At 53.3% G+C, this 17,905-nt stretch overlaps 1 protein-coding gene across 3 annotated transcripts in view; it reads left to right on the plus strand.

Annotated features, from left to right (window-relative positions):
• The window catches only part of CUL1 (cullin 1), a 105,282-nt gene extending 90,057 nt beyond the window's left edge, over positions 1–15,225 (plus strand). For all 3 annotated transcript variants that reach the window (XM_047843781.1, XM_047843773.1, XM_047843784.1), the window contains exons 10-22: positions 1,381–1,488; positions 1,578–1,684; positions 4,076–4,124; positions 4,495–4,626; positions 5,779–5,896; positions 7,004–7,080; positions 7,528–7,659; positions 8,538–8,630; positions 12,307–12,354; positions 12,434–12,516; positions 13,009–13,114; positions 13,694–13,807; positions 14,701–15,225. In XM_047843781.1, the coding sequence (XP_047699737.1) occupies positions 1,381–1,488; positions 1,578–1,684; positions 4,076–4,124; positions 4,495–4,626; positions 5,779–5,896; positions 7,004–7,080; positions 7,528–7,659; positions 8,538–8,630; positions 12,307–12,354; positions 12,434–12,516; positions 13,009–13,114; positions 13,694–13,807; positions 14,701–14,781 (1,248 nt within the window). In that variant the 3' untranslated portion in view covers positions 14,782–15,225. The remainder of the gene's footprint in view (positions 1–1,380; positions 1,489–1,577; positions 1,685–4,075; positions 4,125–4,494; positions 4,627–5,778; positions 5,897–7,003; positions 7,081–7,527; positions 7,660–8,537; positions 8,631–12,306; positions 12,355–12,433; positions 12,517–13,008; positions 13,115–13,693; positions 13,808–14,700) is intronic.
• The last annotated feature ends 2,680 nt before the right edge of the window (positions 15,226–17,905 follow it).

The following is a 17,905-nucleotide window of genomic DNA, read 5'->3' on the forward strand; positions in this document are numbered from 1 at the left end:
TTGCAGTTCGTGGGTCTGAGCCCCACGTCGGGCTCGCTGCTGTCAGCCTGTCAGTACAGAGCCCACTTTGGATCTTCTGTCCCCTTCTCTCTGCCCCACTGCCACTTGCGCTGTGCCCCAAATAAATATACATATTTTTAAAGTATTACAAGATACAGAATAATTAAATTTGGAGAATTCTGGTTTCTCATCCCTGAATCCTGAGAATTCCTATCTGTCAGAAATTTGCAGTCACCTGCCACCATTTAAGCAACCCACCCTCGGGCCTCCTGTTTGTGAAGGGCCAGCCTCCGGTGCCCTCCTGGCACAAGCCGTCTGTCCATGGTGCTGCCTGTCCGCACCACCCCTCCTCCGACTGGTCCCGGTCCTCCAGGCCTTGTCCCTTCTCAGGGCCGTGGAGATGCCGGCTCGGGAGTCAGGCTGCCTGGGGTCCGGCCTGACTGCCATCCCTAAAGCCCTTGGCCAGATGCCTGACTGACTTAGTTTTTTCACCTGTCGAGTGGGAATGCAGGCAACATTGACCTCATAGTGCGGTTGTGACTGTCCCCTTGTGGGACTTGGCACCACGACTTGCAGTGAGTCCCCAGCATCAGCCTTTCTGTGGTTATCACTGAGGCTGGTCTCCATTGTGTCCCTGTCCCCACCCTCCCCTCCGTCTTCCCCACCCTCCTGTCTTCCTTGTGTGTCATTCCCAGGGCCTTTCCTGTGGCTCATCTTTCCATTGCATTCCTGTTACTTGTTTCTTTGTCCAGAGCTCCCACGTGCCCACCCTGCCGAGTCCCACCACCACCCCCCCCCCCCCCCCCGCCCCGCAACGTGCCCTGCCTATCTCCTGGGCCCTGGCCTGTCCCATCCAGTCCTGCGATGTGGTGGTGTGTGTGAGTCAGACCTTCTTCTCCGCCTCGTCTGACTCTCACACCCTTGCCCGCAATTCCTCCGACCTTAACCCTATGCTGTTCTCACATCTGCCCAGCCAAGTGCAGGATAACCGGCTGATTACTGAGCTTACTGGCTGATCGGTTCGCCCAGCAAAGTCCAGAATTTGAATTTTTAACAGCACCAAAAATGGGCTAAGCAGACTATCACTTTGAGAAATTTTGTTTTCTGTGATCCTTTCGAATTTTCAAATAATTTGAGAAATCACTTTTATACAAAGCTTGAAATCAGTATTTAATTTCAAGTATGGGAATGTATTTTATTTTGTATCTGTAAACAAAATGCCTTATGTGTTTTGATGATGGAACCAGAACTATTACTTAGTCTTATTTGTTGGCATCTTTGAAGCAATTTCTAAACCTTACGGAATATTTTATAGTAGCCCATTAACATACCATTTAATCCCCAGTAACCAGCTTTTGTTTCTGTTTTCCCCCACTGGAGGACCCCAAGATGTATGTACAGACAGTGTTGGATGTTCACAAAAAATACAATGCCCTGGTGATGTCGGCGTTCAACAACGATGCTGGTTTCGTGGCTGCACTTGACAAGGTGGGTGTGTCAGAAGGAGTCTCTCCTGCGATGCAGGTGGCGGGGGGGGGGGTGGTGTGGCCTCTGACCGTGTTTTGTGTGCTCCACAGGCCTGTGGTCGCTTCATCAACAACAACGCAGTTACCAAAATGGCCCAGTCGTCCAGTAAATCCCCCGAGTTGCTGGCTCGATACTGCGACTCCTTGTTGAAGAAAAGGTATTAAGTGACATTGTGTTTTATTCTTAGTAAATCTATTTAAACTCTCAGCTTATATATGAGGAATTAAACTTTATATTACGTTTTACTTCTGTTGTAATTTTTGTACCTTTGAGAAAATACTTCAAACCTAATGCATCTTCCTTGTCTCTTTGAAAGATACTTCAAGTCCTATACTCTAGGCCCAGTTCATTTTTTTTTAATGTCACCGTTGGGTTGGCTTTGAGAACTGCAAGCAGTGTGGCCCCTTTAGCTGAATCCAGTTCCGTGGGCTGGCCGAGCGGTGGTTACAAGGGCGGAAAGGACGCGGGAAGTCAGCGTCTCTCTTGTGCTCCCCGGTTCTCTGGGCCCAGCTCGCTTGTGTTTCCGGGCGAGGCTGCTTTGGGAGCTCCCACTGGCCGTTCCTGACACGAGACTCAGCGCTACTGTGGCACTTGTGTTGTCGTGTGCGCTCCTAACGTTGATCTTCGCTTAATGAGTTTGTTTTATTGCCATTCTCTGTTTTCTCGCTGTTTTTTAAGTTGATGTATGTACGTAATCTCTACACCTCACTTGGGGCTCCAACTCATGACCCTGAGCTCAAGGGTGGCGGGCTCTTCGACTGAGCCGGCCAGGGGCCCCTCGTGCTCTTTGTATTTCAGCCGCCAGGTTTCTCACCTGCTCTTCTTCCTGCTCAGGGTGTGTGTGTGTGCGTGCGCGCGCGTGCACGTGTGTGCAGGTGTAGTGAGAGCTAGAAGCACGACCGGCGTGGGTCTCTCTGTGCCTTGTGCTTCCAGCATTCCGGGTTTTGCGCGTCTGTTTGGGTGTTCTTAGCTTCTCGTTTCTCGTTCACTTGGACGGCTCCTCTCGGTTCGGAAGCGCTCAAGGCTTGTCTCACTTTTCCAGAGATCTCTCGGCAAATGCTGCTGCAGGCGTTGTCCACGCTTCCACACGGTCCTGGTTTTGATGTTAACGTACTAGCTCTCACGAGCTTGCGTAGCCCCCTTGCGAAAAGACGGAGAACGCCTGCCCGTACCGAGAAAAACACTGCGAACAAGTCTCTCCTAGAGTAGAGTCGGGGAAATCTTAAGTCAAATGTTAGCAAGCTAAATTTATCAGGGAACTAAGAATAATTCTCCAGAACACAGTAGCTTTCTAGTGATGGCTCAGTGTGGCAAATTTAACGTAACTTACTGTGTTAACGACTGTGTGGTCTTCCTGACAGACATGGGGAAACCTTTGATGAGGTCACTAGCTAGCTCTTGAACTTTGCCAGAAAGCCATTTCCCCAAGGCCAGTGAGAATGGAGTATTCGGGGGGTTTCCTCTGTTTCTTGCAGTGCTGGTCAGTGTAGTATTTAGCAGTTGTAGTCAGATCCGTGCAGGTATTCTTTCCAGGAATAAACATGGACTTCACATTGGAATGCCTCTTCTGACCTGCTGTTAACTTTTTTTTTTTCTTTAGGCTATTACATAAAAATCTTCAGTGTTTTTTAATTACATGTTTTAGTAGGCCCTCATTTCGTTTGGTGGCACTTGTCCCTTTTATGCATTGCCTTTTCCTAAGGGACCCTCATCAAGTCTCTTGCTATGTTGTTGTAATTGAGGCCGGGGCAGCAGACAGACGACAGGCCGCTGGGAGCACCACGTCCGTGAGCACACGCTCCTCCCGAGTGAAGGGGGCTCAGAAGAGAGGCTCTCCCGCAGGGGGCAGTGGCCCCGGCCTGGCCCTGTGAAGAGGGGGGCTGGGTTTTCTGAGCCACGTGTTCTTAGGTAGAGGCACCTCTCCAGAGCTTGGTTGGTGGCTGGATCATTCGATGTAAATTTATAGGGAATCTGTCTATGAGGGACTCGTAGACCCTGAAAAATTGCATTTACCCTGAAGTAACCTTTCAGTTAATACTTGTTCACAGAATAGAATGAATCAATCGGTTGTTAAAGACAACTCTCTGTTGTGTAGACATAACCCCAGAGGAAGGTGGTGCTTTAGTGCTTGAGATCCTTTCATTATCTTTAATGTTTAGGCTACTCAAAAACTAAATGCCTTTTTCATTTTTTTCAAAGTTAGAGCATATTGTAGAAGGCCGTCGGCTTTTATTTATTTGTATGTAAATAGATTATCTGAAAGGAAAACTTGAATGTCTGGGGGAGCTTTTTATAAGTGTCTTCCGTTGCTTTTCATCTTGGATGTCGATTATTTTGTAAGCGGGTTCTTCTGCGATAGTTTCAGCGTAAGATCGCCACACAGCCATAGGTAAGACAACTTTGCCTCTGTCTTCACGCGTTCATCTGGACAGAACTGAGTGTTCGAGTGTTCACAGCCACATTCTGTCGTGTTAGCCGAGTGGTGCTTGCTCATTAACAACTGTTGGCTGATCTGTTTGAAAACAGTATGCCTTCTTTTTACTTTCAGTTCCAAGAACCCAGAAGAAGCAGAGCTAGAAGACACGCTCAACCAAGTGGTAAGGCGCTTGCTAACGCACCGTTCCCGGTAGCCATTTCTCTGCAGCTTTTAAGGTTATTGGTACAGGGTGTCTGGAATGTGAAAAGTCATTGGGTCATTTATTTTGCTTTGAATCTGTGGTTTTACTCCCTAAACTGAGTCATGAATTTTAGCATTTGTACTTTCCTCATTAGTGCCGAGTCTAGACCAAGTTAATGTGGTTTCAGCGGTTGACAAAAATATTTCAAGACTACGGGTGGTATTTGTAGCCGTCGTAAACGTTGGCACACAGGCCGGACAAAACAAAGCACGCGTGTCAGCTGCCGGCGTGTGTTCGGTGACTGTGGCTTTTCAGTGCACTAAGTGTGCTCTCTCGGTGACTTCACTAGATGGTGGTCTTCAAGTATATAGAGGATAAAGACGTGTTCCAGAAATTCTATGCAAAGATGCTGGCCAAAAGACTCGTACATCAGAACAGTGCCAGTGATGATGCCGAAGCAAGCATGATCTCTAAACTAAAGGTAAATTTCATCATTTCCGAGAAAAAAAAAAAAAGTTTTTAAATCGCTGTGAAAGATTTTCATTGTCCCAGGTTGTCGTCAGTGGTCTGTAGCTAATGGAGTTCGAACGGCACGGGCTGTCCTGGGCCCCGCATGCTTTGCTGACCATCCGCCCCGCCCTCGGGGGCCCCTCGGTTCCGTTGGCCGGGCTGTGCCGCACTGGCCACCGGAGCGCCAGCTGGTTCCCACCCCCCACCCCCCCCCACCCCCCCCCCCCCGTCTCCCCCCGAACTGCTCCAGTGGCTCAGCCCACACGTGTGTTGGGTCGACTTTGAGTTGGCGGGTGTTTCGTTTTGCTCCGGGTTCAGTTCACATCCTCAGTGGTCGCATCCTCAGGAGGACAGAAGGCATCGGACTCCACCGTTGAGCACCTGTTTTGTCATTCAGCCACCTCTGCCCTCTGCCTGCTCTTGTTTCGTTGCCTCCTGGCCTGCCAGGCGCTGTCACGTGTCTGAGACCTGAAATTACTGTTGTGTGGGTAGCTAATTCTGCTCAAGCTGCCGTAACAAAATACCACAGACTAGAGGCTGGAACCACCCAGGTCTATCCTCCCAGTTCTGGAGGCAGGGAAGACCAAGGTCGAGGGGCCGGCTGAGGCCGTTTCTGGTGAGGACTCTCTTCCCAACCTGGTGACGGCCACCTTCTCGCCGTGTCCTCATGTGGCAGGCAGAGAGCACGCTGGTCCCTTGTTACACGGGCGCTAATCCCATCACGAGGATCCCATCCTTGTGACTCCATCTAAACGTAATCATTTCCTCATGACCCCGCCTCCAGATACCATCACACTGGGGGTTAGGGCTTTAGCGCCGGAGTTTGGGGGGCACACGTGTCAGCTGATAACAGTGGGTAAGAGTAGTAAACAAAGTCTGTCCTCCTCACATTCCGTTAGAGATCCTTGCTCTTAGGTGCTCACATGATACTTACTGTGTGAATAGTAGCCTACTGGTTTGAATCTGCACATACTGATGCTGTGAGATGTGGTTCAGTGTCACTAGCTTCAGTAGTCATTTTCTACGGTTAAGCCTATGTCGTGTGTGATTTCCATCAGATTCCCTTATATACACTTCTGTTTCTAATAGAAATTAATGAGACGGTTGTCTGGGTTCATTTCAGCAAGCTTGTGGTTTTGAATATACCTCTAAACTTCAGCGGATGTTTCAAGACATTGGTGTGAGCAAAGATTTGAATGAGCAGTTCAAAAAGCACCTGACGAACTCAGAACCGCTAGACTGTGAGTACCCACGTGTTTATGAGCCGCTTTTACAGGCAGTGTTCTTCGGGAAGTCCGTGCCCTATGTGGCAGGCGACAGAGATGACAGAGTGTTACGTCAGGGTGGTCGGTGCTTTATCAGGGATTCAGGGACGGACAGACAGCAAGTGCCACCTCCCAGATGGTCTTCCTGAGTCGCGTGTGAGCCTAGGAGATGACTGGCCTCTCCCAGGGGACCCAGGGCTGAGCCCTGGGGTTTTCCACTTGCTGGCATGGCCACCCCCCACCCCCAGGATATCTGCCAGCTCAGGGCTCCACACGGTTTAATACTTCATAAATTTCTTTAACCTTAGTTGGGATCAGTTCTTGCCTTTTTTTTTTTTTTTTTTTTGGTGAATTAGAAGAGACTGACTTGGTGTATAGATTACAGAGTCAAACTAACCAAAGACTCCATGGCTCCCAATCGATACGGTGCCAGGACTCGATCCCAGGGCCACGCCCGCCCCCCGTCAGGTCCGCTCTGGGGGATGTTGGCGGACGATGCAGACATCATTGCTTGTTAATGTTGTCTTTTCACATGAAAAATGGGAATTTCATTTCTCCCCAAAGCTGAAGCGCTATTCCACTGTTAAATTTGGCAATTCTGCCAGTGAGCTCGTCAGCTGTTGGTACTGATGAGACTTCTGTTCTGATTTAGTTTGTGTTACGTGTAGTGTTGGGGGGGGCGGTGGTGTCGGCAGTAGTGGGCTTACAGGAAACACACCGAAGGTAGCTGTTCACGTCTGGGGATTTTGCTTCCTGAGTTGCGGCTGCCGCGGTGTCCGTGCCCGGCGAGCTGGGGGCACCTGAGCGGACCCCAGGCCGGCAGGGCGCTGACGCACAGGAAGCGGGGCGGGCATCTGATGTCGTAGCTCTGAGGAAAAGAGTTTCTGGCTCTTTGACCTTTCACTAAATTTCACAGAGTAAAATCATTTAACTGAAATACATCCGGTTCTTAATTTCCTACTGAAGCAGAGTGTTTTCATTCGGTGTGTTTCTTTTAATACGAAGCAGTCCACGTTTATTTGAACGGCAGCATCTTTCAGTGTGTGGGACTAACCGTGTTCCTGCCTTTTCACCCCGCCTCAGTGGACTTCAGCATCCAGGTGCTAAGCTCCGGGTCGTGGCCCTTCCAGCAGTCCTGCACGTTCGCCTTGCCGTCAGAGGTGAGGGCGGCTCCGTCTCGTGTTCCGCTAGTGCCCGGCGGAACGCAAAGGGCGGCCTTGGCCGCGAGCCCACGGCGAGTGCGCGGCGGGCAGGGCGGGGGGGTCCGGAGGCCGGCCTCCTCCGCGCCAGCCCACACGGCCCGCGAGCTGGCTCACGGACACGGAGCCTCGTCGGTGCTCTGCCGAACCCCGTGGCAGTGGCCGCCTGCCTGACCGTCAGAGTGCGTTTCCGCGTTCTCCTCTCGTGCCTCAGCCAGTGTGCCTTGCAAGAGTCACACCCCCCACCCCCACCCCCACCCCCACCCCCACCCCCACCCCCCGCCGCTCGGGTTTCACGTTTATGTAGTGAGCGTTTTGTACCGTACGTTTGGAGGTGTGTTTATTGGAAGTGCTGACTACGGACTGGGGTGAGATACGTATTCCACACAATGCTATCCTTTTATCCAGCTGGAACGCAGTTATCAGCGATTCACAGCTTTTTACGCTAGCCGTCACAGTGGCAGAAAACTGACCTGGCTGTATCAGCTGTCCAAAGGAGAATTGGTAACCAACTGCTTCAAAAATCGATACACTTTGCAGGTAAGATCACCCTCTGTTTCGGAATATATTTTTTTAGTCTAAATGAGGATAAGACAAGTTGTAGAGATCGGAATCCAGTGATTCGTGCGTCAGCATCTAGGGTCGAGCTTCCGGCAAAGTGCGGTTCTCAGAGTCAGAGGAGTTTGGATGCTTTCCCGCTGAGGGGCAGGTGATGCACCGATGCCTCAGTTTTATTCTCCATAAAACGGGGGTGCCAGTGCTTATACCTTGGAAGTGACGTGAAGATTAAGTAAAATAATGTGTTTAATAAGCATTTGGCACAGATCCTGCCCGATGCACACCGCGTGGCTCAAAAAGCCAGAGTTTCCTGTACTGAATTACAACGATAGCCCTTTTCCTTTGGCAAAGCAGTTTCCTGCTAATATTGACCCTCGGTGCTCTCGGCAGCACTGACTACTAAGTGATAAGAACTGCGTGACTCCCATTTCAGTTCTACGGGAGAGGCTGAGGCCCGGGGTAACTGGAGCCGCCTCCTCGCGATCCCGGTGTATATGTGGCAGAGGGAAGATGTCCGTTAGGGTCTCTTCCCCTAAAGAGGATTTGTGTGTTTTACGCATGCTTATGTAAATGAGTGTGGATGCATAAATAGTGTGTATTTGCGTAGACAAAATGTCTTAGAAGAAAGTTCCAAATTACTTTAACCTTCGAAAGGCGGTAAGTGACGTCTTTCGGGAGAGCGGTACATCGCAGTGGAGCTGTGACACTTTGTGTTCTCTTTTAAATAGACCTGCTGTTGTGCGTGTTTTGCAAGAATTTGTTTCATACGTAACTTCTTCAGCCTTAAGCTGTGTATTTTTGGAGGCTTTTCCACGCATTTAAATTCCGTTTCTCTTTCTCTTATATGGGGGGCCTCGAAGGCATCCACCTTCCAGATGGCGATCCTGCTTCAGTACAACACGGAAGATGCGTATGCTGTGCAGCAGCTGACTGACAGCACTCAGATCAAAATGGTACCTTCCCGTTACTTGGCCCCTGTGACGTGTCCAGTTCCCGTCTCCTCTTGTGAGCATTGAAGGGAGGGGGTGGGGAGACGGCGCGGAGGTCTCTGATTTCACACGGATGCACATGACCTGCTTTCGCACGTTCGTTCGTTTAACCCAGCGTTAACCCTCTTCCCAGCTAAGCTTTTCCTTGGAGGCTTAAACGTCACTTGATTACAGTGCTTTTCTTCCTGTTTATTGGCCGTATTTTTTATTGCGCTGTATTTCACGTACATAAATTTCAGCATCTTAAAGTAGACAGTTGAGTGTTTATTCACAAGGTCGTACAGCCACCATCGCGGTCTCGATTCCCGAACACTCCTGTCATCCCGAAAAGAGACCCATTAGCCGTTAGCAGGAACTACCCTCTGCTCCTCTCCTCAGCCGCTGAGCCCCATTAACTTACTTCCTGTCTCTCCGGATTTGCCCGCTCTGGGCTCTTCACGATAATGGCGTCAGAGCGTGTGTGCCTTTGACTTGGCATGTTTCCAGGGTTTCTCCACGTGATGGCGTGTATGTTTCATTCTGTTACCGGCTGAAATACGTTCCAGCGTCTGCGTGGACCACGTTATGTTGACCCCCTCATCAGTTGGTGGGCCTTGGGGTTGTTTCTACGTGTGGTTATTGGGAATAACAATGCTGTGTGCATTCATATGCGCGTCTCTGTAAGAACCTGTTTTCAGTTTTCTTGGGTGGATGCCAAGGACTGGAACGTTCGAGTCGTGACAGATTTAACTTCCGAGCCACTGCCAGGCACCAGTTCACGTGCACACCACCAGCAGCATGGGAGGGCCCCCCGACCCTGGCTTCCTTTCTTTACGGCTATTATGGCCTAGTGGGTATGACGTAATACCTCGTCGGTAGTTTGATTTGCATTTCTCCGACAGCTGATGACGTGTCTTTTCGTGTTCTTCCTGGCCGCTTATATCTATTCTTTGGAGGGATGTCTATTCAGACGCTCTGCCCATACCCATTTTTTATTTGGGTTGCCCTTACCGTTGAGTTGTAAGAATTCCTTATATATTGTGTACCCAGAGCCCCTTTTTCTTTTGTCGCGCATGCCTTTAGGGTCAGGGCTAAGGAGCCGGGGCCTGATTCAGGGTTAGAGACGTGTCTCCCCGTTGATTGGGACTGCCTTGTTGAAAATCAGATGGCCGTGGGTGAATGGGCTAATTTCTGGATTCTTCGTTCTTTTCCGGTGATCTGTAGTTCTTAAATCCACAGTGCCTTGTTTGCGGTTATTTTGTAGCAAGTTTTGAAACAGAGACCTCCAGCTTTGTTCTTTGTCAAAATTGTGTTGGCTCCTCTGGGTCTCTTGCATTTCCATGTGAATTTCAGAATTAGCTGGTCTGTGTCCAAAAGAAGGCAGCTGTTGCTGTGATAGAGACGCATCAAAGCTTTGGGCTGCTTTGGGGGGTGTCCCCGTCCTGCCAGCGGGGGCCTTCCAGTCCGTGGCGTGAGCCGCTTTCTCTTTATGTAGGTTGTGTTTCATTCCTCTCACGTGTTTCAGTTTTGAGTGTGTAAGCCTGCACTTTGGTTAAATTTATTCCTAAGTGTTGTGTTTGGTACTTTTGGAAACGGAATTGTTCATTTCTGGATATGGAAATATAATTGATTATTGCGTATTGATTTTATATGTTGCAACCTGGCTGAACTTTTTTTTTTTTTTTTTGAGGCTTCTTTAGGGGTTTCACAGTATCATGTCATCTGCAGATACAGCTAGTTTTACTTCTTCCTTTCCCTGTTTGGATGCCTTTTATTTTTTCTTCTTGCCTGATTGTTCTGGCTGGAATTTCCCACGCAGTGTTGACTAGAGGTGGTGAGAACAGGCACCCTTGTCTTGTTCCTGACCTTGGGGGAAAGCTTCAGTTTGTTACTATTAAGGATGACAATCGCTGTAGGTTTTTCTTAGATTCCCTTTATTAAAGAAGTTCCCTTCTAGTCTTTTTTTTTTAATCTTTCCATGATGAAAGAGTGTTGCGTTTTGTTCAACTGCGTTTTCTGCTCTGTCGAGATAAAAATATGCTTTTTGGGGGCACCTGGGTGGCGCAGTCGGTTAAGCGTCCGACTTCAGCCAGGTCACGATCTCGCGGTCCGTGAGTTCGAGCCCCGCGTCAGGCTCTGGGCTGATGGCTCGGAGCCTGGAGCCTGTTTCCGATTCTGTGTCTCCCTCTCTCTCTGCCCCTCCCCCGTTCATGCTCTGTCTCTCTCTGTCCCAAAAATAAATAAAAAACGTTGAAAAAAAAATTAAAAAAAAAAATATGCTTTTTGTCTATTAATATGGTATATTATAGTCATTGCTTTTCTTACGTTGCCACCCTTGCCTTCTTGGGGTAAACCCCACTTGGGCATGTATATGATATTCTTTATGTGCTGGGCTTGGTTTGCTAGTATTTTCTTGAGGAAGTTTACATCTACATTCATAGGAGTGTTATTGGTCTGTTGTTCTCTTGGGATGTTTTTGTCTGGTTTTGCTGACAGGGTAACACTGGCCTTATTGAATGTCACTTAGGGAAGTATTTATTTTTTAAGTTTGTTTATTTATTTTGAGAGAGAGCAAGCAGGGAAGGGTCAGAGGAGAGGGAGAAGCCCAAGCAGGCTCCAGGCTGCCAGCGCAGAGCCCGATGTGGGGGCTCGAACTCACAAACCGTGAGATCATGACCTGAGCCGAAACCCAGAGCCAGACAGCAGAGCGACTGAGCCACCCAGGGGCCTCAGGAAAGTGTTTATTTTTTGATGATGCTTCAAGTCAATCCAGAGTACATCTTCAAATTCTAATGACAGAGTGAATTTGCCCCTTTGTGTGTAAGAGTCTGTCTCATCTCGTCAGGAGGGCTGGACTTAGGTGGAGGCTGAGGCCGCCCTCGGCCCCGCCCCACAGGGCTGACAGGGCCATTGGCCTTGGCCTCCGAGCTCAGCACTCCCCTGTCAGGTCAGGCTCGGAAGTGCGGCCTCTGGTGGCGGTGCTGTGAATGCGGCCGGCAGTGCCCCAGACCTGTGAATCTGAGCTGGTCACGTGACCAGAATGGGTGTCCGTGAAGGGCGGGGGGTGTTCCGTGCGCCGGTGTAGGAGGTATGGGGTGCGTCCGGGGGACTGAAGTTGGGCAGGTGGTGGTGTCCACGTCACGGGGTCACAGAGTTGGAGGAGGAGGAGGCCGAGACCCGCCACCCGCGTTTACAGGTGAGGAATCGGCCGGCGGCCCCGTGTGGCGCCTGGGGCTCCCCGCAGGAGGTGGAGGACGGGGTCGCCACCGCCGAGTCCCTCGCGTCCATGAGCAGCGTCCTCCACCGTCGTGCGGGAGCCCTCGGACGTTGCTTTTGTGGTGACCGTGTCCAGGATGGACGGATAGGTTCCTGTAGTGACAAGATCAGCGTGGCTTCTAACGTTTGTAACCGCATCGGCAGTTTTTACCACGAGGTGGTCAGAGCCACAGAGGGGTTGGCTTCCCTTTGACAAGTAGGCGCTGGCGGTAGTGAACTTAGGGGACCTCCTAGTCACCACCTCCTTCTCCCTGGGTACATTCTCCTGTCTGGGGGGGGGGGGGGGGGACTCCTGTGTTCCTGCCAAAAATCAACTATGAGGTCGTGTGTGTGTGGTTTGTGTTGCAAAGAAAAATGCAACTTACCTTTTTCTCTTCAATTGCAGGACATTTTGGCACAAGTCCTACAGATTTTATTGAAGTCGAAGTTACTGGTATGTCTGTGCACGTTCCGTGTTGAGCTAGACAAGATCCTTTTCCTGAGATGATGTGGTAACAGCTCTTGTCCTGTAGGTTCTGGAAGACGAGAACGCGAACGTTGATGAGGTGGAATTGAAGCCAGACACCTTAATCAAATTGTATCTCGGTTATAAAAAGTAAGGAAAATCTGCCAGGTGGATGGTCCTGGACCACAGACTCGTCCCCTCGCGTCCCTGCAGACGGAGGCTGGGCACGGCGTGGGCCTCGGTCATCTGCCGCTTGCCTCCGGTTCCGTGTCTGGTGGTTTCTCCACCGGGCAAGCGTCCCCTTAAATGGCTGGCCGGGGACCTTTGGGCCTCTGTCTGTCCCAGTGCCTCGAGTTTGTCTCATTTGACGAAATTTGGGAGAGCAGATAGAGGCGCCGGCTCTCCCGTGACACGGGTGGCCTGTTACCGGCCGGGCAGGAAGCCACCGAGGGGCGGCGGCCTGGGGCCTGCTGGGGGCTGAGCTTCTCACAGAGGTGGAAACTACCTCGGGGGGCGGAGGGGCCGGGCAGTGGGATGCGGGGACGGGGCTCGGGTAGCAGAGGCTTTATAAAGGTCACACGTGGGCCTTGAGCACCTGTCCTTTAAAGCGACAGCGACCGGTCTCCTCCGTTTTCCCGGCAGTAAAAAGTTAAGGGTTAATATCAACGTGCCGATGAAAACTGAACAGAAGCAGGAACAAGAGACCACACACAAAAATATCGAGGAGGACCGCAAGCTGCTGATTCAGGTGACTTGGGGCCCGCGTGGGGTGGCAACCCCTCACAGAGAGTGACGCCGCTCTGGCGCCCCGCGGGGTCGTGGGGTGGCTGGGACTTGGGAGCGGGTGCGGGGATGGTGACGGGCCCCGAGTGGAGCAGAGGAAGGAAGCGGATGGACGCAGAGAACGTGGCGAGTTCGCATCCCGACGGGGCAGGGGAGGGGGTCACAGCGAGGCAGCTTCTGCGGCTCTGCAGACTCGTGTTTTCTCCCCCCGCCCACCCCATGCTCTATATAAGAATGAATTTTTTAATTGACATCCAAGTTAGCCGATAGTGCAACAGTGATCTCGGGATGTGTTTTCTCATTTTTAAAACGCTCTGTAGTCGGGTGAAATTATTAAAACTGCCGAGGAGACCAAAGTATACCGTGTTTATTCTGTTAGAGTTGAAACACATATCCTGCCGTGCGTTTGTGACCGTGTGTGAAATCGCAGTCCTCTGCGCGGACACGGCCCTCGGCGGCCCGTTTGCTAGTTGTCCCGAATGTCCCGGAACGGTTGTAACCGTGACGTGTCCCGGTTTTTCCTCCCCGGGTGACGGGTGACCAGGCGGCCATCGTGAGGATCATGAAGATGCGGAAGGTCTTGAAGCACCAGCAGCTGCTCGGAGAAGTGCTGACTCAGCTGTCCTCGAGGTTCAAGCCGCGGGTCCCAGTGATCAAGGTACAAGAGCCACACGGCAGAAGCTGCCCGTGTGTCGTTTTAGGAGAGCAAGGTGTAACGAAAACGAGGCCGACGGCCCTTGGCATAGCCATACGTACTAGGTTTCTACAAAAGGAAATGGGCTTAAGCTTAAAACCTTTTATCGAAACACGTACACCGAGCGGTGCACGCGTCCTGAGTGTCCGGTTTGCTGATTTTCCCAGAGTAAATACACTTGTACACCAAGACCCAAATCGAGAGTTAGAAGGTGACCAGCGTTCCCGAAGCTTCCCCTCGCTGCCTCCCTCACATTGCCCCCTGTGGCCCGAATCTCGCTCCCACAGCAGTTCCGCCTCCCTCGGGACTCTGTAAACGACCTGTAGAGTTCCCGCTCGGCTGTGTCCCAGTTGTAGCCCGGCCACGGGGTGCTCCCCCTCGCTGTGTGAGCACCGGCTCCAGGGGCAGCCACGGGCTTCTCCAGGTAGCAAGTCCGAGGCGTCCTGAGACCGCTCGAGTCACCGGCAGCCAGTGCGGGGGCCCCGACAGTGGGGCGCTGGCTTGTTCAGGAGTCCCCACCGCCCCCCAGTCCCTGCCGGTGACTCAGGACAGAGCGACCGCGAGGTTCCCGCCCTGTGGCCTCCGCAGCACCCGGCCCGGGCGGCCCGGCGCCTGGGGTGCTGGGAGGCTGTGGCCCCGTGCCGGCTCTAAAGACACTCGGTCACCTCAGCGAGGCCGTTAAGGAGACGGGCACTGAGGGGACTCCATTCGGGGACGCGGTGGATGGGCTGAATTGCCCTGACTGGGCTCTCGGTGGTGCAGGGGAGATCCCCGGTGAGGGTGGCCCATCTCTTCGGTAATATGTGTGGTTTTTTTCCTCCTGTCACGACTTCTCTCTTTTTTAAAATAATGCCCAGAAATGCATTGACATTCTGATCGAGAAGGAATATCTGGAGCGAGTTGATGGGGAAAAGGACACCTACAGTTACTTGGCTTAGCCCTTCCGGAAGGGTCTGCCTGTGCGAGCCGCAGCAGGTAGTTCCGGGCCGAGAGAAGAGCTCCATCCAGCTCGCAGCAGCCAGCCTGGCGCCGTCCGGACCTCCCTTTTTAAAACCGAGACCGAGGCTCCCACCGGCCGGTCTCAGACGAACATCAGAACTGCTCAGGATTGACACGTTTCAAGTCTGTAAATACGGACACCGACGCCATTTAACCTAATTTAAGAAGAGGGGCGTCGCGCCCCGAGGGCTGCATGCTACCGCATTTAAACCAGTCCATTGGCTGCGAGGCCGACGGCCGCCGTCCTTGGGCATCGGCGTTGGCAGCACCCCCTTTGAGAGCAAGTCTCACGGACCCACGTGTAGTCTGCTATGAAAAACCATTTGTATAGTGTGTTTCATTTTTTAATGTGTGAAAATAAAGAGAATTAAAGAATTTCCGTACAGGTCGCATTTGGTTTTGTTTCAAGTCTTACTGATGTCTACGTGTAAATAAAAGACGTAATGATTGTGCGGATTTATAATCCCGTGTCTTCCTGTAGTCTAACAGGCTGCATCCTGTGGATTGAGACTCGAAGCTCTTAAAACTTGAAGGCCTCTTACAGTCTTTTCCCCCAGACGCTCCTGCTCATTTCTAGGACTTGCCGCAGGGACTGGAAGGCAACCGCATGTTGATTCTGTTTGACGCTTGGGAGGACCCGGTGGGTTAATCCTGACGTCCTCACGTGGTAGAGAAACTTGAGGCCAGAAGAAGGGGCACGGCCCCAGCCTGGAGAGCCTGGCCTGGGACCTGGCCGCTCCCTCCTGGTTCCAGCCGGTTGTCTGCGCGCAGGGAGCAGCCGTTCGGGGCCAACTCGCCAGCTTTTCCTGGTAAGACCGCCCGGCCCCCAAACGAGGAGAGTGGCCAGGCGGGTGGCCCAAGGCGAGCACCCTGGGGTGGGTGGGCCACGAAGACGGAAGCTATCGCTTCCAGGCGCCTCCTGGTAAGTGGAGGGGAGACCAGAGGCCTGGGGAGCGTGCCCTGTGCCCATCCGGACGCGGGGGCCCCTCCGAGCTCTAGGCCGCGCTCCCCCGGCTGAGTCACTTGCTAGTGAGCCCCTTCCGCAGTCCCTTCCTGGCTGAGGGACAGACGAACCCGGGAGGTGGTGGTGGAGACTCTCCCCGGGCCCTGCTGTGTCGTCGTCCTCGAGAACCCCACCTGACACCTCGTGGCCTCGAGCAAGCTTGCCCTGCGCCCACCCTGGGTCAGGGTCACAAGCCAAAGAAGTGAGAGGGAAGTTCTCCCAGTTCCCTGGAACAATCTGGGCCTGACAGGTTAGTTTAAAAAGTTACAAGTTGGGGGCACCTGGGTGGCTCAGTTAAGCAGCTCTGGTCATGATCTCAGGGTCCGTGAGTTCGAGCCCGGCCTCGGGCTCTGTGCTGACAGCTCGGAGCCCGGGGCCCGCTTCGGATTCTGTGTCTCTCTCTCTCTGCCCCTCCCTCACTTGCACTTCATCTCTTCTCTCTCAAAAATTAGTTACAGGCCAAACGGGTTAAAAGGTAGTAGCAGTGGAGACAGAGTTTGTCAGTTTCCACAGCGTCTTCAGCTTTTCCAGTTTTACAGACACCGCCCCCACCCCCCGCTTTGAAAACCAGGCAGAAAGCAGGACCCCCCCCCCCCGCCCCCCATGCGCACACCCGCGGCACCCAACCCCCCGGCTCCTGGGGTGGCGGGCTCCCCGCGCACGCCGGCCTCCACCCACCACCCACCCCCCACCCCCCACCGCCGTGCCTTGACCCGCTCCGGGACACACGTGCTGCAACCACGGAGCCCCCCGTGCGAAGCTGTGTTGGAGCCCCGTTGAACGCGGGAAGCGACCTCAGGAGCCGGTGCCGGGTCTCCGGTCCCTCCGGGCTCGAGAGCGCCCCTGGGTGTACGGCGGGACGCGCAGAGCAGCCGGTGAAGGGGCCCTGAGGGGCGGCCGAGTCCGGCGGCCCCCCACGTCCGCGCCCCGCCCCCGCCCCCCTCACGCCGGGCGTGCGCCGTCCTGGGGGGGGGGGGGGCGGGGGCGGAGCCCCACGCGCTTTGCCTTCATGTGTCCGCTGCCCTCCGGCTCCGGTGTGTGCTGATCCACCGCCTGTCTCCTACCAGGAATGGACGAGCGAAAGCGCGGTCTTCGGAAGCTGCTTCCGGGGAGACACCCGGCCGTCGCGAAGGGCGCCGAGGAGAGCGAGGCCACCACCGCGTTCCAGGCTGCGCGCCCAGGAGGGGGACGGACGAGGTAGGGCCGTGGTCCGCGGCCCGTGAGGGTAACGGGTTCGCCGGGGTTGGGGCCGCGGTCGGACGTGCCTGTGTAGACAGACCGCTGGCCCGTCGCTCGCCGGCGCCTTTGCGGGACAGCGGCCGGGAAGGTGGCGGGTACAGGCCCGAGCAGCACCGCCGAGGTGGGGGGGGACACCAGTAGGTACAGGAACGGGCACCTGCGGCCTAAACGGTTTCTGTTCGCTAGACGTTAACTCACGTGGATTTGAGTCTACACAAAAAGGCAACAAATGTTGCCACGGCCTGAGCATCTCAAGGTGGCCGGTCTCCCTGCCGAACACCGGTATCTGACGTCCCTTTGAAAGAACTCGCGGTTTTACCACCCGCAGACGAAAACCCAAACGTGCTTGCCGGTCTCTGCACGGCCCTCCCTTCCGAAGACCGCTGTTCCAGGAATCGCAGTAACGCGGCCGGCTGGGCGACTTCGTTTTATTCCCTGAACGTCAGCTTTCCGGCTCACGCCCTCGTCCGTGGCTGACCACACGCTGACTTGCCCCGAGTGAGTGTGGGCTCTTCTTAAGCCGCTTTATGGACGTCCTGGTTCGTAAAAAGCTCTACCTACGCGATGTCTCAGACCGCTTCTGATACCCACCCTCCTGGAATCCTTTACCACAGGGGGCCGAGGTAGAAGCCAGCATTCGCAGCGATTTCCGTGTCCGTGAAGGGCCCAAAGCTCCTAGAGTTTTCAACCGAATACTCAGGTTCTTTGACAACGTTCACATGGGGAACCTGTCTCGATGACCTGTCTACGAGCGTAAGTCACACAATTCGTTGGTTCACGTGGGATTGACGGCCTCTTGGGCAGAGGTGGGAGCCAGGATT

The sequence above is a fragment of the Prionailurus viverrinus genome, chromosome A2 (genome assembly GCF_022837055.1).
Source record: "Prionailurus viverrinus isolate Anna chromosome A2, UM_Priviv_1.0, whole genome shotgun sequence".
NCBI classification, from domain to species: domain Eukaryota; kingdom Metazoa; phylum Chordata; class Mammalia; order Carnivora; family Felidae; genus Prionailurus; species Prionailurus viverrinus.